Here is a 24650-nt window from a genome sequence, read left to right as displayed (position 1 = left end):
CAGGTTTCTTCCACATCGTGCCCCACTGTTTTGTCTCAGCAGCTGAATGATGGACCCAGGTCTTGTCACCAGTGACAAGCCATTTGAAGAGCTGATCTCCCCCTCTCTGAGGCATTTCCGAAAACATTCTGTCCAAAACCATCTGTTGCTGCTTGTGGACATCACTCGGTGAACAAGGCACCCATACTGCACATCCTCTCCGGTAGTGACAATTGTCTTTTAGAATCTCTGTGAAGTATTAGCACCCAACTGCTGCACCAAAGGATAGCCACATTATGTGTTGTCAATGGTAATGTGACAATCTTCCTCCAAATTATTGCAAATTGCAATAATGGGGCCATCCTGTTCCACTGTAGTGAGCCTCCTGTGCGCTGTTTGTCAAGAATATCATCATGCCCTTCGACAAACTGCAAATCCCAGTGTCAAACCGTTTGAATGCTCATATAGCCTTCCCCATATACAGAGGTTAATTCAAGATGGATATTGTCCAAAAAAGAATAATAGAGCACAGCTCACAAATGGACACAATTTGTAGTGGTGTTGTGTAACTAAATGCTAGCTGGCAGTGTACTGGCAAGATACCGTACTGCAGTATGCATCATAAGAAAGTTTGAGCGTTGTCAACACATACCAGTCAAACTCAGCAGGCCGCACCCGTTATAGGAACAGATAATGTTGCAGCAACATAAAATAGGGAAACTTACTTATAGTATTGCATGGCCCTTGTAATAAAGTCATAAAGATATTCCATAAGAAAAAATACTTGCAAAAATAGCCAATCATTAAGTCATATCAGGTACGAAAGACTCGCATACCTTAAAAACACAATAACGATAGAAATAACTCACCTTCTCTCCTGGATTTGTACTATAGAACATGACACATGGGTACAATTCTGTTGCATCAACATCTTCGTAAGCTAGAACAGGTTCTTCACCATTCTTGCCAAAGCTAATAGTGCAAGCATCCATATCCAAAACAACTGTAATGTAATCACCTTGCGTGAAACTAGGGAGGCACAATGGAAGCTCACCATTGTGATACAAGTTGCCACTGCAATAAAATGTATCCAGACCAGCATTAATAAACAGTATTTATTTGATGTCACAAACAGTTAAAATACATAGAAGTTATTGTGAAATCATAAATAATCGGTGCATGTAGACAGTGTCAAGAATCTGTATTTTCCTCCCTAAAACTTACAAGGTCATCATAAATCAGAGTTTATGTTAAAATCTGTAGCAAAGAGTGTAAGATAAATTAAACAACTTTATTTGTAATGAGGTCTATAGATCTCGTACACAGACATTTTGAGAAAACCTTACAATTCTGATATGACACATGGTCCTAGCATTGTTCTACATGATTTCATTTTTTCAATAGCATTTCTCTTCTGTTATCCATAATTCAACAGCTTCAGAAATATTGGTTGGGTGGTTGATTTGGGGGAAGAGACCAAACAGCGAGGTCATTATTGGTCCCACTGGATTAGGGAAGGATGAGAAGGAAGTCAGGCATGCCCTTTAAAAAGAACCATCCCAGCATTTGCCTGGAGCGGTTTAGGGAAATTACGGAAAACCTAAATCACGATGGTTAGATTTGGGTTTGAACTGCTGTCTCCCCAAATGTGAGTCCAGTGTGCTAACCACTGCACCACCTCACACAATGAGAAATATTCTGATAACTGATGTTTTATATCTTAATATTACTTCACTATTGAGATGGAAAACAATCCAACAAAGCTGTTCTTTCACCTACACAAATTAATATAATTACAGAACAACAGAAGGAAAAAAGAAGAGAATGTCATATGGATTGTGCTTCAGTAATCACAATGTTGAAATAATTTGAGGTGTAAAGCACCTTTATTGTGCTGTGATGATTTATTTAACAAATGTAGATCCTACCATTATCTCAAGCCTCACAGTGTTAAATACTGTTACATCATTATCACAAAGATGAAAGATGTTCCACAGAGGACAGGTGTTCCATTTCATTGTACAGCTTGTTATTTAGAAAATGGTAGATCAAGTTGATTGATACTGTGTATCAGCTTATGTTTGTGATTTCATAAATTTACCATATAATGTTTTCTGTCAGTTATTTTGGAATATCTTTTACTGGTTCTGTACAAATGCTAATAAGAAGATAAGGGTTTAATCTCTTGTCAATAATTAATTTTTTAAGGAGACAGTGGAAGATCAAAATTGAAGAAGGAAATCAGCTATGTCACTTGCAATGGAACCATCCTAATATTGGCATTAAGCAATTTAATGTATCTATAGAAAATACTTGATTTGGGTGGACAGGCATGGATATGAACTGCAAGTCCATTGTCTTAGCCACTGTGCCACCTCACATGTAATTTCTGTAAAGCCTAACATTTTTCAGAACAATAAGTAATATTATAGTTCCATTTATTTGTTCACATCAGATTTCCAGGATAGGTAATACTAGTTTATAACAACACCATAATGAATGCAGAGAGAGAGAGAGAGAGAGAGAGAGAGAGAGAGAGAGAGAGAAAGGAGGGAGGGGGGAGGGGGGGAGTGAGTTCTCTCTGTCTGTCTCTCTCTCTGCATTCATTATGATGTTTTTCACAAAGAAGTATTACCTATCCTGGAAAATTTATGTGGACAAATAGTTGAAACTATAATCTTACTTACTGTTCTTGGCTTTGGATCATTCTCTTGCACATATATGTGGACGGTTCTGAATATCTTACTGTGTACACTTCTGAAACTCTGAATCAGGTGCAACACTGCTACTCACAAATAGAAAAAAGAAGTCCTTGCTATTGCATACACACTTAAAAAAATTCAAGCTTTCCTATACAGTTCTACATTTCATTTGATTACTGATCATAAACCTCTGGTTTCTCTTTTCCATCCTTTGGCATCCTCACCAGACGAAGTGGCCCATCATGTGCAATGCTGGGCTCTGTTATTGACATGCTATAACTATGAGATTAATTTCTGACCCACCGCACAACATGCTAATAAATATGCTCTTCCTCGATTGCCGATCGGCCCTGATCCAGCAATTGACCATGATGAGTAGTTGTGTTACCATTTAGACATCTAAGTGTGAAACGTGAAGGACAGTTTTCCCATTGCCAGTTCTTGAATTCCCTCAGCAGCAGCACGGCCAATCCTGCCTTATGTCATGTTATTCAATTTGTCTACTATAACTGGCTGGATACCCCAATGGGCCATGCTCTGGATCACTTGCATAATAATTATACCCTCCAACACCATCTCTCACTCCTTGATGGTGTCTTACAGTCGGCTACTGAAGAATCAGTGCCCAGGGTTGTGATTCCATCCACACTGCAGTTGCATGTCATGCGCCTTCTCCACCTGGACCACTGTGATGTTTCCTGTACAAAGATTTCTGGCCTGCCACTATGTGTTTTGGCAGGGTATTGACAATTAGCTCATGCCTGTTGCATCAGCCTGCCTGCAACGTGCCATCCACCAAGTGGCACCAGAGGCCTCTCTTTCTCCATGGCCCAGCTCCCTGCACCCCTGGGAGCATATTCATGCTGATTTTGTGGGTCTGTTCCTTAAGTCCTGTTGGCTTGTAACAGCTGATGCATTCTCAAAATTTCGTCCCATGATTTGCTGCCCATACATGCCACCTATGTCCGTGGCCCTTGGAAAGATTTCTCGTTAGAAGGAGTGCAGTATACTCTTGTGATGGACAAAGACCCACGGTTTGTGTCTCAACATTTTGAAGATTTCTGTACAAAGAGTGAAATCTGGTACCTCCCTTTCAACCCCAGACATACATTCAAATCTCAGATGAAAAAACGTATCATTCAATCTTCTGTCCAGGAAGCCCTAGATTCTTGCGGTCTTACAGGTTCACTGGTCACCAACCACAGCATAGCACAGCTGCTTCATGGCCGTGAACCACATACACTGCTCCAAGTGCTCCAGTTGGTGCCCGTTCACCTGCTGGTGCCAGCCCTGCAGTGATTCGATCTGTGCTCCACCATAAGAGCCCAAGATTTTGGCCAGTGCCTTAAGTGAATACCAGTGGCCATCCGTTGCTGCTGAGTCTGTTAAATCTGTGTCGTGCGCACCTCCAATCAATAACTTGGTGTCACAACCCTATGACTAGCTCCGCCCACATGTGAATGACCATGTGCCGGAGAACCCTCTGACCCCGCAGCTGTCTCCACAATCTGTGCCCCCCCCCCCCCCCCCCCTAATTTCAAGTTGCCGCCGCTCATACCTCACCTGTCTTTCAACAACATCTTTGCCTCTGTACTTCTGCCTCGACTGACATCTCTGCCCAAACTCTTTGCGTTTACAAATGACTGCTTGTGACTGTGTATGTGCGGATGGATATGTATGTGTGTGTGCGCGAGTGTATACCTGTCCTTTTTTCCCCCTAAGGTAAGTCTTTCCGTTCCCGGGATTGGAATGACTCTTACCCTCTCCCTTAAAACCCACATCCTTTCGTCTTTCCCTCTCCTTCCCTCTTTCCTGATGATGCAACCGTTGGTTGCGAAAGCTTGAATTTTGTGTGTATGTTTGTGTGTCTATCGACCTACCAGCGCTTTCGTTTGGTAAGTCACATCATCTTTGTCTATATATATATATATATATATATATATATATATATATATATATATATATATATATATATATATATATATATATATATATATATATATCCCCAAACCAACTTCCCTACCCTCTGGCTCCTACCCTTTTAACCGCTCCCGGTGTAAAACCTGTCCCACGCACCCTCCCACCACCACCTACTCCAGTCCTGTAACCCGGAAGGTGTACACGATCAAAGGCAGAGCCACATGTGAAAGCACCCACGTGATTTACCAACTGACCTGCCTACACTGTGATGCATTCTATGTGGGAATGACCAGCAACAAACTGTCTATTCGCATGAATGGACACAGGCAGACAGTGTTTGTTGGTAATGAGGATCACCCTGTGGCTAAACATGCCTTGGTGCACGGCCAGCACATCTTGGCACAGTGTTACACCGTCCGGGTTATCTGGATACTTCCCACCAACACCAACCTATCCGAACTCCGGAGATGGGAACTTGCTCTTCAATATATCCTCTCTTCCCGTTACCCACCAGGTCTCAATCTCCGCTAATTTCAAGTTGCCGCCACTCATACCTCACCTGTCATTCAACATCATCTTTGCCTCTTCACTTCCGCCTCGACTGAAATCTCTGCCCAAACTCTTTGTCTTTAAATATATCTGCTTGTGTCTGTATATGTGTCGATGAATATGTGTGTGTGTGCGCGAGTGTATACCCGTCCTTTTTTCCCCCTAAGGTAAGTCTTTCCGCTCCCGGGATTGGAATGACTCAATACCCTCTCCCTTAAAACCCACATCCTTTCGTCTTTCCCTCTCCTTCCCTCTTTCCTGATGAGGCAAGAGTTTGTTGCGAAAGCTTGAATTTTGTGTGTATGTTTATATATATATAATAGAGGGAAACATTCCACGAAGGATTGAGATGCAAGGCTGGAAGTCAGAAATTCCTGGAAGGTTTGGAGAGGGTGATTTTGAGGAAGAGGAGGTGGGTCCCACTGCGACGGAGGACGGAACTGTTCCAGGCAGGGTTCAATTTGGATAGTGTCCTGGGGAGTTGGATCATTAGGAGTACGATTAGGATCATTTTTCTTCGTGGCAAAGTGATATTTCCAGCAGAGAGTACGGGAGTAGGACAGTAAATCTTTGACGAGGGCTGTTTGGTTGAATCTGGGAGTGGGGCTGAAGGTGAGGCCTTTGGATAGCACAGAGGTTTCGGATTGGGAGAGAGGTTTGGAGGAAAGGTTAACTACTGAATTGGGGTGTTGTGGTTCCAGATTGTGTTGATTGGAATTTTGAGGTTTTGGAGGGAGTGGAGCTGGAAGTGGGAGATTGAGTAGATGGGAGAGACTGGGTTTGTGTGCAATGAGAGGAGGTTGAGGTTTGCTGGAAAGGTTGTGAGGGGTGAGTGAGTTGCCTTTCCGGAGGTGAGAAACCAGGAGATTGGATAGTTTTTTGAGGTGGAGGGTGGCATGTTGTTCTAACTTGCGGTTGGCCTGTAGGAGGATGCTCTGAACAGCCGGTGTGGATGTGGGAGAGGAAAGATTACGGACTTTTATTAAGGATAGGAGTTGACGGGTGTGTTCATTGGCTAAGTTGATGTGTAGGTGAAGGATTAGGTGGGTGAGGGCAATGGATTGTTCAGTTTGGAACTGGTATAGGGACTGATGGAAAGAAGGGTTGCAGCCAGAGATGGGAACTTTAAGTGTGAGGCCTTTGGGGGTAATGCCAAATGTTAGACAAGCCAGAGAAAATAGAATATGGGAGCGTAATCTGGCTAGGGCGAAGGCATGTTTGCGGAGGGAATGTAAATAAAACTTAATGGGGTCGTTGTGGGGGTGTTGTGAGGGTGACATGGTATTAGAAGGTGAAAGTGTAACAAGAGGCTGAAATGAAAATGAAAATAAAAATATATGGGGAGAGATAAAGGTGAACTGGAAAGTAACTGGAGATCTGGTGTGAAAAAGGCGAAAAGGTGTTGGTTACAGCTGGGCTATGTTGGACTTGGGTTGGTAGACAACGATGTGCACAAAGGTTAGGTGGTTGTGTTGCCGCCAAAACACGTTAAAGGACGGAGAAATTCGGGAAAATTTCGAAAAAACTGCATGTAATGTATTAAAAGGAGTGGTTTTGTGGTGGCAGATTATGAAAATGAGGCTAACAATTGTCTGACGAAGAAATAATGACGTTAAAGCCTGTGGGAAGCGGCTAAAAATTATCAGTGATGTGGGAAAAACGGAAATGGAAATAAAGCGAAAGTTATTAGAAATAGCCGAAATGGTTGTTTAAAAGGTGAAAGGAACTGTTTGAGAACTAGAAACGGTGGATTTTATAGCAGCGGTAGTGTTGAAAGCGTCAAAAAAAATTTTTTTGGTTATGGTTTGGAAGTGGGTTACGTATTATTGGGTATATATAGGCGGGATAAAATTGTATAGCAGATTACGGTAAAAAGGAGAAGGTGAATACAAAGTGAAACTACTGGCAAAAACATAAAGAGAAAATAAGACGACAGGAAAGATTTCGAAATGCAACAATGACAATAACAAACGTAATTGTTGGGTTCAAATTAATGATATTAATATAATAGAGGGAAACATTCCACGTGGGAAAAATATATCTAAAAACAAAGATGATGTGACTTACCAAACGAAAGCGCTGGCAGGTCGATAGACACACAAACAAACACAAACATACACACGAAATTCAAGCTTTCGCAACAAACTGTTGCCTCATCAGGAAAGAGGGAAGGAGAGGGAAAGACGAAAGGATGTGGGTTTTAAGGGAGAGGGTAAGGAGTCATTCCAATCCCCGGAGCGGAAAGACTTAGCTTAGGGGGAAAAAAGGACGGGTATACACTCGCACACACACACATATCCATCCACACATATACAGACACAAGCAGACATATTTAAAGACAAAGAGTTTGGGCAGAGATGTCAGTCGAGGCGGAAGTGCAGAGGCAAAGATGTTGTTGTATGACAGGTGAGGTATGAGTGGCGGCAACTTGAAATTAGCGGAGATTGAGGCCTGGTGGGTAACGGGAAGAGAGGATATATTGAAGAGCAAGTTCCCATCTCCGGAGTTCGGATAGGTTGGTGTTGGTGGGAAGTATCCAGATAACCCGGACGGTGTAACACTGTGCCAAGATGTGCTGGCCGTGCACCAAGGCATGTTTAGCCACAGGGTGATCCTCATTACCAACAAACACTGTCTGCCTGTGTCCATTCATGCGAATGGACAGTTTGTTGCTGGTCATTCCCACACAGAATGCATCACAGTGTAGGCAGGTCAGTTGGTAAATCACGTGGGTGCTTTCACATGTGGCTCTGCCTTTGATCGTGTACACCTTCCGGGTTACAGGACTGGAGTACGTGGTGGTGGGAGGGTGCATGGGACAGGTTTTACACCGGGGGCGGTTACAAGGATAGGAGCCAGAGGGTAGGGAAGGTGGTTTGGGGATTTCATAGGGATGAACTAAGAGGTTACGAAGGTTAGGTGGACGGCGGAAAGACACTCTTGGTGGAGTGGGGAGGATTTCATGTAGGATGGATCTCATTTCAGGGCAGGATTTGAGGAAGTCGTATCCCTGCTGGAGAGCCACATTCAGAGTCTGGTCCATTCCCGGAAAGTATCCTGTCACAAGTGGGGCACTTTTGTGGTTCTTCTGTGGGAGGTTCTGGGTTTGAGAGGATGAGGAAGTGGCTCTGGTTATTTGCTTCTGTACCAGGTCGGGAGGGTAGTTACGGGATGCGAAAGCTGTTGTCAGGTTGTTGGTGTAATGGTTCAGGGATTCCGGACTGGAGGAGATTCATTTGCCATGAAGACCTAGGCTGTAGGGAAGGGACCGTTTGATGTGGTATGGGTGGCAGCTGTCATAATGGAGGTACTGTTGCTTGTTGGTGGGTTTGATGTGGACGGACGTGTGAAGCTGGCCATTGGACAGATGGAGGTCAACGTCAAGGAAAGTGGCGTGGGATTTGGAGTAGGACCAGGTGAATCTGATGGAACCAAAGGAGTTGAGGTTGGAGAGGAAATTCTGGAGTTCTTCTTCACTGTGAGTCCAGATCATGAAGATGTCATCAATAAGTCTGTACCAAACTTTGGGTTGGCAAGCCTGGGTAACCCAGAAGGCTTCCTCTAGGCGACCCATGAATAGGTTGGCGTACGAGGGGGCCATCCTGGTATCCATGGCTGTTCCCTTTAATTGTTGGTATGTCTGGCCTTCAAAAGTGAAGAAGTTGTGGGTCAGGATGAAGCTGGCTAAGGTAATGAGGAGAGAGGTTTTAGGTAGGGTGGCAGGTGATCGGCGTGAAAGGAAATGCTCCATCGCAGCGAGGCCCTGGACGTGCGGAATATTTGTATATAAGGAAGTGGCATCAATGGTTACAAGGATGGTTTCCGGGGGTAACAGATTGGGTAAGGATTCCAGGCGTTCGAGAAAGTGGTTGGTGTCTTTGATGAAGGATGGGAGACTGCACGAAATGGGTTGAAGGTGTTGATCTACGTAGGCAGAGATACATACTGGGGGGGGTTTGGTAACTAGCTACAATGGGGCGGCCGGGATGATTGGGTTTGTGAATTTTAGGAAGAAGGTAGAAGGTAGGGGTGCGGGGTGTCGGTGGGGTCAGGAGGTTGATAGAGTCAGGTGAAAGGTTTTGCAGGGGTCCTAAGGTTCTGAGGATTCCTTGAAGCTCCGCCTGGACATCGGGAATGGGATTACCTTGGCAAACTTTGTATGTGGTGTTGTCTGAAAGCTGACGCAGTCCCTCAGCCACATACTCCCGACGATCAAGTACCACGGTCGTGGAACCCTTGTCTGCCGGAAGAATGACGATGGATCGGTCAGCCTTCAGATCACGGATAGCTTGGGCTTCAGCAGTGGTGATGTTGGGAGTAGGATTAAGGTTTTTTAAGAAGGATTGAGATGCAAGGCTGGAAGTCAGAAATTCCTGGAAGGTTTGGAGAGGATGATTTTGAGGAAGAGGAGGTGGGTCCCGCTGCGACGGAGGACGGAACTGTTCCAGGCAGGGTAAGTCACATCATCTTTGTTTTTATATATATATATATATATATATATATATATATATATATATATATATATATATATATATATATATATATATATATATATGAATTAATAGAGGGAAACATTCCCCATGGGAAAAATATATATAAAAACAAAGATGCTGTGACTTACCAAACGAAGCGCTGGTAGGTCGATAGACACACAAACTAACACAAACAAACACACAAAAATTCAAGCTTTCGCAACAAACTGTTGCCTCATCAGGACAGAGGGAAGGAGAGGGAAAGACGAAAGGATGTGGGTTTTAAGGGAGAGGGTAAGGAGTCATTCCAATCCCAGAGCGGAAAGACTTACCTTAGGGGGAAAAAAGGACAGGTATACACTCGCACACACACACACACACACACACACACACACACACACACACACATATCCATCCACACATATACAGACACATGGAGACATATTCAAAGACAAAGAGTCCAATGGCCAGCTTCACACGTCCGTCCACATGGACACAATGGAATGACTCCTTACCCTCTCCCTTAAAACCCACATCCATTCATCTTTCCCTCTCCTTCCCTCTTTCCTGATGAAGCAACAGTTTGTTGTGAAAGCTTGAATTTCGTGTGGATGTTTGTGTTTGTTTGTGTGTCTATCGACCTGCCAGCACTTTCGTTCGGTAAGTCACATCATCTGTGTTTTTATGGGAAACATTCCACGCAGGAAAAATATATAATATATCTAAAAAGAAAGATGATGTGACTTACCACACGAAAGCGCTGGCAGGTTGATAGACACACAAACAAACACAATCATACACACAAAATTCTAGCTTTCGCAACCAACGGTTGCTTCATCAGGAAAGAGGGAAGGAGAGGGAAAGATGAAAGGATGTGGGTTTTAAGGGAGAGGGTAAGGAGTCATTCCAATCCCGGGAGTGGAAAGACTTACCTTAGGGGGGAAAAAGGACAGGTATACACTCACTCGAGTGTATACCTGTCCTTTTTTCCTCCTTTTTTCCCCGATTGATGAAGATGAACATAAAAACGATTAATACACTAAAAATTAAATTGTTTTTGTTTTCAATTAATATATTTGTTGCTATAAATGTGTACATAAATTATTGTTAACATATGATCTGAGTTTTATATAGTATTTTTTTTGTTTTGCTTTGTGAGTCAATTATATGCTTCAATATAAAAAAACAGCATTTTTCATTGAAAATCCAGTAATCCGATAATTTGTATAATCCAACATACCCCAGGGCCATATGTGTCAGACTACAGAGACTCCACTGTACTTTCATTCACTAGCATCCCACAGGACAATATTCCAGAGAAACTCTAGAATTATATGTGGAGAGGCATCCCTTTAAGCAGTTGGGAATGTTAAGCACAGCCTGAACAGTACATTTATGCACTTAGGAAATTTATTACCAACTACTCATGTGCATCTGAGAGAGACACAGACATTCATGAGCACAACACCAGAAGAAAAAACAATCTGCATTACCCTTTAATGGATCTAGCTTTGACATATAAAGGAGTGAAATATGCAGTTGTAAATCTCTTCCATAATCTATGCCTGGAATAAAATGTCCAACAGATAGTGAAATGGTTTAAATTTAGGAAAAGATATTTTCCCTTAACAACTCCTCCTATAATGTAGAGGAATTCTTCAATAAAAATGATTAGTCATGAACCTGGTGAAGGCATGAGATGGCACTTCTGACAGATAGCTGCAGTGGCACATGTTATGGTCCAAAGTATAGGCTCAAGGGCACAGGCGGGCAGTCGGGAGCCCAGAATTTAAGTGACCATCAAAGGGCTGAATAGTGACCTATGCACCCGTCAGCAGAGCGGTTCAGGTACTGTGTCACAAGCATGTGACTGTGCAGATGCAAATAGGTGCCTGCGACTGCAGTGCAGCTTACTGTGACCCAAACGCCATGTATCAACACAGCTTGCAGTCCCCAAATATACATTTTATATGCAGGGCTGGACCCCACCATATTTGACCATTACACTTACAATATGCTTCACTGCCTAGACATGACCCCTGCAAGTTGTTTGTCAACTGAAAAGTCACTGAGCAATTTACTGCCTAACTTCCTACAGCCACGACAGCATATGGGGCTGCAAGCCACACTGATACATGCCATGTGGGTCATAGTAAACAGCACTGCAGCCACAGGTATCTATTTACTTCCGCACCGTCAAATGTCCCTGTGACTAAGTGCCGGCACTCCTCCACTGATGGGCACTTAGATCACTGCTCAGTTCATCTCTGGGCTCCAGACTGACTGCCAGCTGTCCTCAAGCCTAAGCTTCAAACCACAACACCCGCCTCTGCCATTATCAATCAGATGTACCTGCCTTTGCCAGGCTCACAGCCGCTGACCATATGTCAGCTGCTCTGGAAAGCCTCACTGCACTGGACCTGCAGCCTTCACCAGGATCACAGCTGCAGCCAACTGACAGCCATTCCAGAAGGCTCACTTCCTCAGCTGATCTCTACTACTAACAATTGTGGGATTCCTCACAGTGGCCACTGGTAAGCATCATTGCACAAGGAGATTCAGTTGTACTCATATGTGGACCTTTGTCCTCTAAAGCAGTAACGCGTTAATTTATGGTTAATAAAAGAAACAGTTGTTATTTCAACGTGCACATATCACCAATCGGTCAATCTGCATTCTTCTCTGCTGAGTGATTACACGTATTTTCCTGGAGGTATATTTCATTGTAACTACTCTAACTTTTACACATGCTGATACTCCTTCCTTTCATCTTTCTGCACTCCTATGTGCTCTATGTCTGTTCCATTGATACATTACATTTCATAATATTTATCATGAATATGTTCTATGGAACAATAAGCAACCAAGGATTCAGACAGTTTTTAAGAGATCATTCAAGTGTAGGGGGAGAAACCATTGCCTATGGGTTTCTCTGTTTTTCTTTCTCTTTTATTCTGGTGACTTCACTCTGCAAAGCCCCCTCAATCTGATGACTGGAGTACCCATTCTTATGAAACACATCACATGGATATTTTAATTCTAAGGCATGACTCTCACTGATAAGCTACAGGCTCTTCTGAGCTATGTCTTCAGGACAGCATTCTTCTGTGCTGAACGATTACATATATTTTCCTGAAGGTATATTTCATTGTAACTGCTCTAACTTTTATACATGCTGATACTCCTTCCTGTCATCTTTCTGCACTCCTACCTTAGGCACTCTGTGTGCTGTACAGTCCCAAACACTCCTTGCCTATCTAAAGTGTTCTGTAGGAGGTCCATTCCCACCAGCAATCGGCGGCATCCAGGTCTTGTGTCAGTGGCTGATTTCTATGACCTGAATAGATATTTCTAGGACTCTTTTAAAAATTTTAATTCAGGAGTCCATACCTTGCATCAGATTATTGGCAGTATCTCTGTTGATCTTCTCCAACTTAATCTCTGTCTCCTCTTTAACAACATTGTCCAGAACTTCAGTGTGTCCCAGAACTTCAGTCTCAATGACAGGATTTTGTAGCAGTATAATTATCCCACACCTGCAAGTCATTCAAATTTTTTCCATTGGAATGTGGCAATGAGGATGTCATTCAGCATACATGACACATGCCTGTCTATTACTACCATTGGCTAAACCATGACAGAACACCAGGTCTGCCATTTCTTAGATGGAATAAAAGACTTTATTTCACTCTTTACATTTTTCACACAGCCTGAAATTACCCATTTTGTTGTTATACCAACAAGAGCTGGATGCAATATGTAGAAATGGCTGACATAGGAGACAGCTGGAAAAGCTACATTGAATCAGCAGCATAGATTTCAAATTGCAGAGGCAAAATAAATTAATGAGAAAAGTGCAGAGAACATCAAAGTGATGCTGCCTACATCAGTGACTCAACACAAGCCAAATGGCCTCTATCTCAAGAAGTCAGTTTTGGCATAATTTTCCTCTAGTTTTGACCAGCACTATCTTCTGTAAGAATATGGGACTTCTTTAGACTCCTTATAAATATGGGGAAGGGGAGGATGTTGTTCAGAATGTATAACATGGATGTAAAAATTATTATTAATATCACTGTTGTTAATATTATTTACTATTGCTCTACACAGAACAGAAATTTGCAGTTCTCTAGTGAAAACTTGTACAAATTACAACACAAAAACCTATGCTGAAGGACATATGAATTGAACATTACAGATTCTCTCTACAATTTCAATGTGATTTAGTTCAACATTTCAAACAAACCTGTAAGCACGATAAAGCCACATATCAGATGTAGTACGATGGCTGTAGTCCTTAATTGGATATCTGGCTACACCAACACATGTCCCTTCATTTCCTTTATTTTCCTTCACTATCAGGAACTTCCACTGGTAGCAACCTGTATCGAATAAATTTTGTTATGCTGATGAAATGGTGACTGTATCACGTAAGGGATGAGCACATCTATAGGCTCCTGGAAGAAATTGTTTAGTACAGCTTTCAATTTTTGTCACTCACTATGTTACTCTCCAGCCCACATACGTACATAGACTCCCAAATTAAAGTATAACTAATAATAATTTTTTTAATAGAAGTACATTGTGGTCATAGTTTATTTCAGTCACCTTAATGATTAGGAATGACCTATTTTAACTTTCTCAGTATATCCTCCGGACAGTTATTCATCCTCAGTTTTCAAAAGAGATGCATATGAGTTTGGAAGGGCAAGCACTGTCAACAGCCTTTGAAATGATTTCAAGGTCATATGAGGAGGTACAACTAAAATTTCACAAGAGAAATAATTCGAAAAAAATAAAAAGATAATGAAAAAAAAAACAGACAGTTATATTGTGTAAACATTGCAATATATAGATCACTAAGTAACTAACAAGAGAGGTAAAAGTTGTACTAGCACTCAAGGAGTTGTTTAACCATTAGCATACTTCAAGAACTGATTGGGAAACACAGATAGTTGTATAATGTTCTTGTGGGTAGGCTATTGGGGCGTTGCATCTTTTTGGCACAACATTTCGACAATGTAGCTTGTTATGTCATCAAATGTTCCTTGTATGCACAATTGAAAGGTTGAATGAGAAAAACACGTAACTGTATATGTTCACAGAGTTATGTTGCTAGTCTGGTACATTATCTTGGCACAACAATATTTCTACAACATAGCTGATTGTCATCATCAAATGCTCCCTGACAGAACGGGATGGTAGAGAGATTTCTCTTTCCTTTATACATACTAACTACCTATTCCACTCACTTTTCCACAACTCTAGCTTCAGTGCTTCATATTCTGTCTACTCCCAAGCATTCCTCATGTAAGCATGGCATTCTGCACATAGTCCAGTTCCACTGACAACGATGTTTGGGTGGTGTGTCAGTGGCAGATTTTCCGGTTTTTGCTTCAAATGGAACTTTCTAGTGCTCTTGTATTCACGACTATGTCACAGCTTGTGAAATTATTGCTCTTTGATTGATTTTAAGGCTGGATCCCATAATTTGATCACATTATAGCCACTGTTTGTGCTGATAAGATATTCTTACAACTTAATGTCAATTATCTCCCTAATAATATTGTCCCAGAACCTTGGTATATATACCAGTATTCAGGGACAGCTGACTTGATTGGTTGTACTAGACGTGTCTAGATTTCGTGCTTCCAGGATTGAGCCTCCCTCTTCTAGTTGTTTGGTCATTATGTGACATATCACACTGACACGGAATACTGTACATTCCGGGATTGTGAAAGCATAATTACTTTAATGATTATCAGTATACTGCTTGTCTCATCCAGTCAACATCCCACACATTTGAATATGTCTCAGATACTCAGCAGAGGGAATCATGCAGAAGGCACAGTATTTTGACAAGATGACTTCTTGGCACCTTCAGCCATTCCTGAGACTAACTGCTTTTTCCTGGGTACCATCTTTATATCCCCCCTCCCCCCCAAACCAACCACCTGCAACCTTTAGCCATCAGTCAAATGACTCAGGCAATGGATTTGCTGTGGTGGTGGGGGAAGTGTGGTGTTGGGGCACAATCCAGGGCATCAGATGCAGGTCTCTGCTGGTGTAGTGACTATGTGTCCTCGTCTTCTTCATCTGCCTTGCTAGGAGTGGTTTTCCATCTCGATTGCTACTGGGCTTTGTCCCTTGCTCAATCCTGAGTCCCAGCCTTGCTTAATTGAAAGCCACTACCTCTATTTATAAGTTTGACATTAGCCAGATATCTACAGCCTCTTTTAGAATATAATCCAAGAAGGTGGTGGACTTTTTGCAACAACTTGGAGCCATTGTAATTCATGGTGTCTCAGTGAGAGAGACAGTGCTAAGCCACAGTTGACTTTGTTGACAGTTTGTTATCTGTGTGGCTCGTATATTCAGTGCCTCTCTCCTCTGTTGTCCAGATAGTCTGGCCCACATACATTTTTCCGTGATGGTAAGGGGTGTGGTAGACTCTGTTTCCAGAGACATGGGCCATCCTGGATTGATCCCAACAAAGCTTTCGTCTTGGCTGGTGGGCAGATAATACACTTGACATTATGTTTCAGGGTATTCCTCTGACATTTGCTGATGTGTTCCTGATGTACGGTATAGCAGATTGTATTTGGTGTTTGCTGTAACCATTCGAGTAAAGCACAGCTTTTAGCCGGTGCAATTCAGCTGCTAGATTTTACAGGTCTGAGATTTTGTGTGCTCTGTGCTAGTGTGCTTAGGACTTCTTCTTGTTGCAAAGGGGTGAGAGGACGGGAGGTTTGCACATAGTAGGTGATGACGCCTCAGAGAAAACTGTCAGTCATCAAAAATGCATCAAGATGGCAACACGTCAGCTTGCTGAAATATCGTGCCTTCTGGATGATGCTGATGCCACCCAGCTGAATTCCTGAGAAATATTCAAAAAGTTTCCTATGCTGGAAAAATCTAAAATCGCACATCAGATACCTTTACAGAGAGGAGATGACAGGAAAATGAAGAGGCTTGACAAGATTTGGAACATCCTCCTTTGTCTTTCTGCTGAGATGAAAAGGAAACCAAACCATATCACCTTTTGCAGATCAGAAATCCAGCTGCCAACCATGTTATGAAAGAGGCAGTCTGGCACTGGGGAGGAAGAGGATCCAATACCCTCAATGCAGATTCGACAAGATCTCATGAAAACTCTTCATGCTCCACCTGTGAGTGCATGAACACTCTCCCCTCACTAACAGGAGTCTATGATTCAGTTAGCTGGTCTCAAGCCAACAGAACATGGCAGTAGGCCCCTTGCCGACAAGCTGCTAAATATGAATTGTGCCTAAACCACCACAATAACAGCCTCAGAGAATTGTAATCAAATGTACAGAGAAAATAATTATGATGCTACCTTATCTATAATGGGAAAGGGACTAAATTCCACACTGACAGGGATGACCCTAGCAACAGCAGAATTTATCATCATGGTGAAATAGGTTGCTCATGCACATCCACGGGATGCTGCAGAGGAAATATAATGTGAAACATGCCATACAGTTACTAGGGCCACTCCACTGAAGCCCAAAATCTCAAAGGAAGAGATAAAAGCACTTAAGCAGCTCTGAGAATATTTTAACACAATCATCCTTTCAGCAGACAATGAAAACTGTACAGTCCTGCTAACATGTCAAGTATACAAAGAAAAAATGTTCAACTTCCTAGAGGGCAATGCCTACAGGAGAACTGAAGACGATCCTACCAATCAAGTGTAGAAGAAGACCATGAAACTTCTCCCACACACATTCCCAGATAAGACGATGGTGAACAGACTCCATCAATGAGCAGCTGCACCACCTAAGCTTTACTGACTGCTTAAAAGTCCACAAGGAAGGAATGCCACTCTGCAATTGTTAGCAACAATGGTGCACCAACAATTGAATTAACAAAACACTTGACAGTGAAGCTCAGCTGCTTTGTGGGAAAATGCCAGCACTGTATGTAGAATTTGGTGCATTTCATCCAGCAACTCCACAGCTTCCAAATGGGCCAAGAAGACCTCACGGTGAATTTCAACAGGGTCTCTCTTTACAGGGTACCCCAAGGAGACTCCCTAAGCCTCACAGGAAAAAAAGTTTGGGCCAGTGCTAATGAAATTGAATTTGTACTTATGTCAACCTACTTTCTGTTTGAAAGGAATTATTACTAACAAACAGATGGGGGGGGGGGGGGGGGGGGCTGTCCGCTGTCACCAGTAGAGGCCAATATGTTTAAGGATGGACCTGAAGAAACATCTCTGGAGTCAGCAGTCTACAAGTCCTCGTGCTTTCTGTGATAACCAGACGATGTGTTCGTAAACTGGCTGCATGGATGACATCAGCTACAAGATTTACTCCAACAACTGAATTCGCTGCACCAGAACATCAAATCCATGATGAAGATAAAAGATAAGAATCAACTTCCATTTCTGGAAGTGCTCATCAGGTGAAGACCAGATGGCACACTAGGACACAGTTTCTACTGTAAACCAACACATACCTGTATAAATTTGTACTTATATGGCTCAGTTGTCATGTTCCTTGTATGCCTCAGGTATCATGTTTCTTCACAACATGGAGGTGTCTTAAGCACACAAGTCCGCAGAATCCGTAAAACCTTAGAGAATTAAAATCTAGCAGCAGAACTGCAGCACCTACAGACCGTGTTCCACACAAACTGTGATGCAACCTATAAGCAAAATGTGCCTTAAGAAGCAACCAGGACCACAGTCAACTGAGAGCGAAGAGAAACCTGTTCTGACAGCAATTATCCTATACATGATGAACACAACAACAAAAATCGGAAGAAAACTCCAGAAACATAATGTCAAGTGTGCGGAAACACACCAGCCAAGACAAAAACCTTGTTGGACTCAGTCAAGGATGATCTAGGATGCTAGAAACCAGGAGTCTACTGCATCCCTTGTCAGTGTTGGAATATGTATGTATGCTACAACTATTCCACACCACACGAGATATGCAATGAGCATACATGCCTCATGGACAGTGAACAGCCAACAAAATCTGCTGTGACTGAGAGCTCCACCTCCCATGGACATGCCATGAATTGTGGTAGTGCCAAGATGTTGCAACAGTTCAGCAACTTCTGGGATTGCATTCTTACAGAAGCAGCTGCAGAGATCAGGATACCCTGACAGACTAATACATAAAGGCAGTGGCTTTCAATTAAGCAAGGCCTGGGACCCAGTCTTGAGCAAGGTCGAATCACAGGACAATCTACACTACCATTATGGCAACTAAAGTAGCTGAAGATGCTAGTTGCCATGCCTACAGATGGAAACCCACTTCCATCATGGCAACTGAAGAAGCCGAGGACACTGGCAGAGATCTGCATCTGGTGCAACTGAAAACCCTCGAAGGAGTGTCAACATCCTGCTTCCTCCACCACCACTTCAGGTCCATGATCACACCTGGCTAGTGGTAGGCTGCGAGCAGAGGGGATATCTTGCCTTCCAGATGATGCCATCTGGATGAATGCCCAAGAAACATTCAAAATTTTCCTTCACCATGAAAACCTTAAATCACACATGCCAACCATCTGATGCATTCTTTTTAAGGATACTACTGATTTTTGAAGATACTGATTCAGCTTAACAGAGGTTTGCACCCTTTTTCCCCTTTTCTTGTGCTAGCTCCATGCTGCAGCACTCTCTTAATCTGAGTGTTGAGTACCAATTCTTGTGGACAATGTCCCATAAATATTTTAATTCAAAGGCAAAGCTCCTGCCACCTGATAAGCTATGTGCTGTGTGGGCCAAAGCCCTCAGGACAGCCTTTTTCCTTGTGGAGTGATGATAGCTATTGACCTTGAAGTACAGGTCAGTGTGTATAGGCCTCATGTGTATGTTATTGTCTAGTGAACCATCTGACCTCAGCTCCACAATGATGTCTTAAGAATAGTAGGTTCCATCTTTCACAAATTCCATCACAAGCCACATGTTGTGGTGACGTGAGTTGAGGTGTAAGAAGATGTTAACCAGCTCCATGTGACCCTATGGCAAATATGTCATCTACAAAGACAAGAAGAAATGGCTACATTTATATGTGGATGATTTGTTGGAACTGTTCCTTGCACAGGTTCACAACCATTGTGTGACATAAATGACCCATGGCTACACTCTTGGTTTGTTCACAATACTACCCGTTAGAGAGGAAATATGTCAAAGTCAATATGTGCCTGAACAGGCCTGTCATGGCAGAAGCACACAGAATGGCTCTTCTTAATGGCATATGGTGAATAAGGATCCTATATCAGAACTGTCAATGCTGTCAGCATCTGTGATCTGTCGTTCCTGCATATATTTGATGAAGTATGGTGAGTTCTGTGCGTAATGACAGCTCTTTATGACAAGTGGTCTCAGCACGGTCTTGAAAAATTTGCAAGTTGAGCACCAATGTTGTTTCCTATGGGGCATAGTGGGACCCTTTCCTTATCCAATTTTTATAATCTATGTGACCATGGTGGTACCGGTACCCAAGCATGAAAGCTTTTTATGGTCTTCTTTGGTAGGCCTGAGACTTCTTGTACACTCTGTTGGTCAGGCCACTTTCCAGAAATCATTATGACAGGTCATCCAATTTGAAGACCACTTCCTCATAATTTTGACACTACATGATGGCTGTGGAATTGTCTTTGTCAGGACCCATGAGCCTAATGCTTCCAGTTTTCTGCAACTTATAGAGTGCTGCCATTTCCTCTCTTGAAAGGTTGGGTTTAGGTCATTTTACCTTGGTCAGTTTATGGAATGTCTCACAATGAACCACTTCTGCTGCACTTCTGTATATTTCTGTCCAGTAATTTCATTGCGAAGTCAACTAATTCCCTACTTCCCAGATATAAATACTCCCAGAAAAAATGCAACACATCAAGGACTTTGTTCAGTGGCACAAGGGAATAATATATTCATACTGAGGGGTAGTAATGTGAGTAATTTATTTGTCACAGTCATCAAAAATGAGATGGCCTTCAAGAGGACTGTCTGTGGACTCTCTGTGTTCACTCCGCAGGCAGTAATTGTGCTGAGTTTAGAGGTGAACAATGTATGGAACACTGATTCGATGGTACAACCATGTTGTTGTTGTTGTTGTGGTCTTCAGTCCTGAGACTGGTTTGATGCAGCTCTCCATGCTACTCTATCCTGTGCAAGCTTCTTCATCTCCCAGTACTTACTGCAACCTACGTCCTTCTGAATCTGCTTAGTGTATTCGTCTCTTGGTCTCCCTCTATGATTTTTACCCTCCACACTGCCCTCCAATGCTAAATCTGTGATCCCTTGATGCCCCAGAACATGTCCTACCAACCGGTCCCTTCTTCTTGTCAAGCTGTGCCACAAACTCCTCTTCTCCCCAATTCTATTCAATACCTCCTCATTAGTTATGTGATCTACCCATCTAATCTTCAGCATTCTTCTGTAGCACCACATTTCATTTCAAAAGCTTCTATTCTCTTCTTGTCCAAACTATTTATCGTCCATGTTCCATTTCCATACAAGGCTACACTCCATACAAATACTTTCAGAAACGACTTCATGACACTTAAATCTATACTCGATGTTAACAAATTTCTCTTCTTCAGAAACGCTTTTCTTGCCATTGCCAGTCTACATTTTATATCCTCTCTACTTTGACCATCATCAGTTATTTTGCTTCCCAAATAGCAAAACTCCTTTACTACTTTAAGTGTCTCATTTCCTCATCTAATTCCCTCAGCATCACCCAACTTAATTCGACTACATTCCATTATCCTCATTTTGCTTTAGTTGATGTTCATCTTATACCCTCCTTTCAAGACACTGTCCATTCCATTCAACTGCTCTTCCAAGTCCTTTGCTGTCTCTGACAGAATTACAATGTCATCGGCGAACCTCAAAGTTTTTATTTCTTCTCCATGGATTTTAATACCTACTCCAAATTTTTCTTTTGTTTCCTTTACTGCTAGCTCAATATACAGATTGAATAACAGCGGGGAGAGGCTATAACACTGTCTCACTCCCTTCCCAACCACTGCTTCCCTTTCATGTCCCTGGACTCTCATAACTGCCATCTGCTTTCTGTACAAATTGTAAATAGCCTTTCACTCCCTGTATTTTACCCCTGCCACCTTTAGAATTTGAAAGAGAGTATTCCAGTCAACATTGTCAAAATCTTTCTCTAAGTCTACAAATGCTAGAAACGCAAGTTTGCCTTTCCTTAATCTTTCTTCTAAGATAAGTCGTAAGGTCAGTATTGCCTCACGTGTTCCAATATTTCTAAGGAATCCAAACTGATCTTCCCCAAGGTTGGCTTCTACTAGTTTTTCCATTCACCTGTAAAGAATTTGCGTTAGTATTTTGCAGCTGTGGCTTATTAAACTGATTGTTTGGTAATTTTCACATCTGTCAACACCTGCTTTCTTTGGGACTGGAATTATTATATTCTTCTTGAAGTCTGAGGGTATTTCACCTGTCTCATACATCTTGCTCACCAGATGGTAGAGTTTTGTCAGGACTGGCTCTCCAGACGCCGTCAGTAGTTCTAATGGAACGTTGTCTACTCCTGGGGCCTTGTTTCGACTCAGGTCTTTCAGTGCTCTGTCAAACTCTTCACGCAGTATTGTATCTCCCATTTCGTCTTCATCTACATTCTCTTCCATTTCCAGAATATTGTCCTCAAGTACGTCGCCCTTGTATAGACCCTCTATATACTCCTTTCACCTTTCTGCTTTCCCTTCTTTGCTTAGAACTGGGTTGCCATCTGAGCTCTTGATATTCATACAAGTGGTTCTCTTTTCTCCAAAGGTCTCTTTAATTTTCCTGTAGGCAGTATCTATCTTACCCCTAGTGAGATAAGCCTCTACATCCTTACATTTGTCCTCTAGCCATTCCTGCTTAGCCATTTTGCACTTCCTGTCGATCTCATTTTTGAGATGTTTGTATTCCTTTTTGCCTGCTTCATTTATTGCATTTTTATATTTTCTCCTTTCATCAATTAAATTCAATATTTCTTCTGCTACCCAAGGAGTTCTACTAGCCCTCGTCTTTTTACCTACTTGATCCTCTGCTGCCTTCACTACTTCATCCCTCAGAGCTACCCATTCTTCTTCTAATGTATTTCTTTCCCCCATTTGTGAGAATTGTTCCCTTATGCTCTCCCTGAAACTCTGTACAATCTCTGGTTTAATCAGTTTGTCCAGATCCCATCTCCTTAAATTCCCACCTTTTTGCAGTTTCTTCAGTTTTAATCTACAGCTCATAACCAATAGATTGTGGTCAGAGTCCACATCTGCCCCTGGAAATGTCTTACAATTTAATACCTGGTTCCTAAATCTCTGTCTTACCATTATATAATCTATCTGATACCTTCTAGTATTTCCAGGATTCTTCCATGTGTACAACCTTCTTTTATGATTCTTGAACCAAGTGTTAGCTATGATTAAGTTATGCTCTGTGCAAAATTCTACCAGACGGCTTCCTCTTTCATTTCTTTCCCCCAATCCATATTCACCTACTATGTTTCCTTCTCTCCCTTTTCCTACTCTCGAATTCCAGTCACTCATGACTATTAAATTTTCGTCTCCCTTCAATACCTGAATAATTTCTTTTATCTCATCATACATTTCATCAATTTCTTCATCATCTGCAGAGCTAGTTGGCATATAAACTTGTACTATTGTAGTAGGCGTGGGCTTCGTGTCTATTTTGGCCACAATAATGCGTTCACTATGCTGTTTGTAGTAGCTTACCCGCACTCCTATTTTTTTATTCATTATTAAACTTACTCCTGCATTACCCCCATTTGATTTTGTATTTATAACCCTTTATTCACCTGACCAAAAGTCTTGTTCCTCCTTCCACCGAACTTCACTAATTCCCACTATATCTAACTTTAACCTATCCATTTCGCTTTTTAAGTTTTCTAACCTAACTGCTCGATTAAGGTATCTGACATTCCACGTTCCGATCCGCAGAACGGCAGTTTTCTTTCTCCTGATAACGACGTCCTCTTGAGTAGTCCCCGCCCAGAGATCTGAATGGGGGATTATTTTACCTGCGGAATATTTTACCCAAGAGGACGCCATCATCATTTAACCATATAGTGAAGCTGCATGCCCTTGGGAAAAATTACGGCTGTAGTTTCCACTTGCTTTCAGCCGTTCACAGTACCAGCACAGCAAGGCCATTTTGGTTAGTGTTACAAGGCCAGATCAGACAATCAACCAGACTGTTGCCCCTGCAACTACTGAAAAGGCTGCTGCCCCTCTTCAGGAACCACACGTTTGTCTGGCCTCTCAACAGATACCCCTCCGATGTGGTTGCACCTACGGTACGGCCATCTGTATCGCTGAGGCACGCAAGCCTCCCCACCAAAGTCAAGGTCCATGGTTCAAGAGAGGGGGGGGGGGGGGGTTGAACATCTTCAGCCATTTGAGCGTGGTCAAATTGTGGGTCTGCGGGAAGCTGGATGGACATATCAATGGATTAGTTTAAATGTTAGGCACAATGTGTAGGCAGTATCTCACTGATTTCAACAGTGGTCTGCAGACCAGACTCTGGATGTCCGTGTAGTACCGATGCATGCCGAGATCAACAAATTGTGTGAGCAGCAGAGGCCAACTCAACATAATCCAGCAATGCAATCTGGACACTTGTTGGACCTGCTGTGCCATCGGGGACTACTGGGAACCACCTGCTTGCAAGAGGACTGAGAACATGTGTAAATCTGGCCATGATACACTGATGCTAGGACACCGCCAAGTGTGGCTGTGGTGGCGAACCTATTTATGAAACATTTTGAAGAAGAAGGCCTACAGTTATCCACATATAAAACTGCCCTTTCCTTCAGAGATGTTGGTGGCAAATTTGTCATGTTCCCAAATGATATGGAGAAACTTAATGCAACTGACATCATGACAATATCTTGTTTATGATGGGGTTAGTGACAGATGGATAGCTACCATTCTTAGATGTCTTTGAAGCCATGGTTAGGTGCTTCACTTGGACACATGATATACTGAAAAACTACACACACTGACAGAGATTTGCACAATG

At 42.4% G+C, this 24650-nt stretch overlaps 1 protein-coding gene across 1 annotated transcript in view; it reads right to left on the bottom strand.

The window, feature by feature from the left end:
- LOC126198416 (probable E3 ubiquitin-protein ligase HERC1) overlaps positions 1–24650 on the bottom strand; it is a 747204-nt gene that overhangs the window by 392416 nt on the left and 330138 nt on the right. Inside the window, exons 28-29 of the mRNA XM_049934719.1 lie at positions 13869–14004; positions 849–1053 (exon numbers count right to left, since the gene is read on the bottom strand). Coding sequence (XP_049790676.1) covers positions 849–1053; positions 13869–14004 — 341 coding nt within the window. The remainder of the gene's footprint in view (positions 1–848; positions 1054–13868; positions 14005–24650) is intronic.

The sequence above is a fragment of the Schistocerca nitens genome, chromosome 8 (assembly GCF_023898315.1).
Source record: "Schistocerca nitens isolate TAMUIC-IGC-003100 chromosome 8, iqSchNite1.1, whole genome shotgun sequence".
NCBI classification, from domain to species: Eukaryota; Metazoa; Arthropoda; class Insecta; order Orthoptera; family Acrididae; genus Schistocerca; species Schistocerca nitens.
This window is presented reverse-complemented; position numbering and strand designations above follow the sequence as displayed.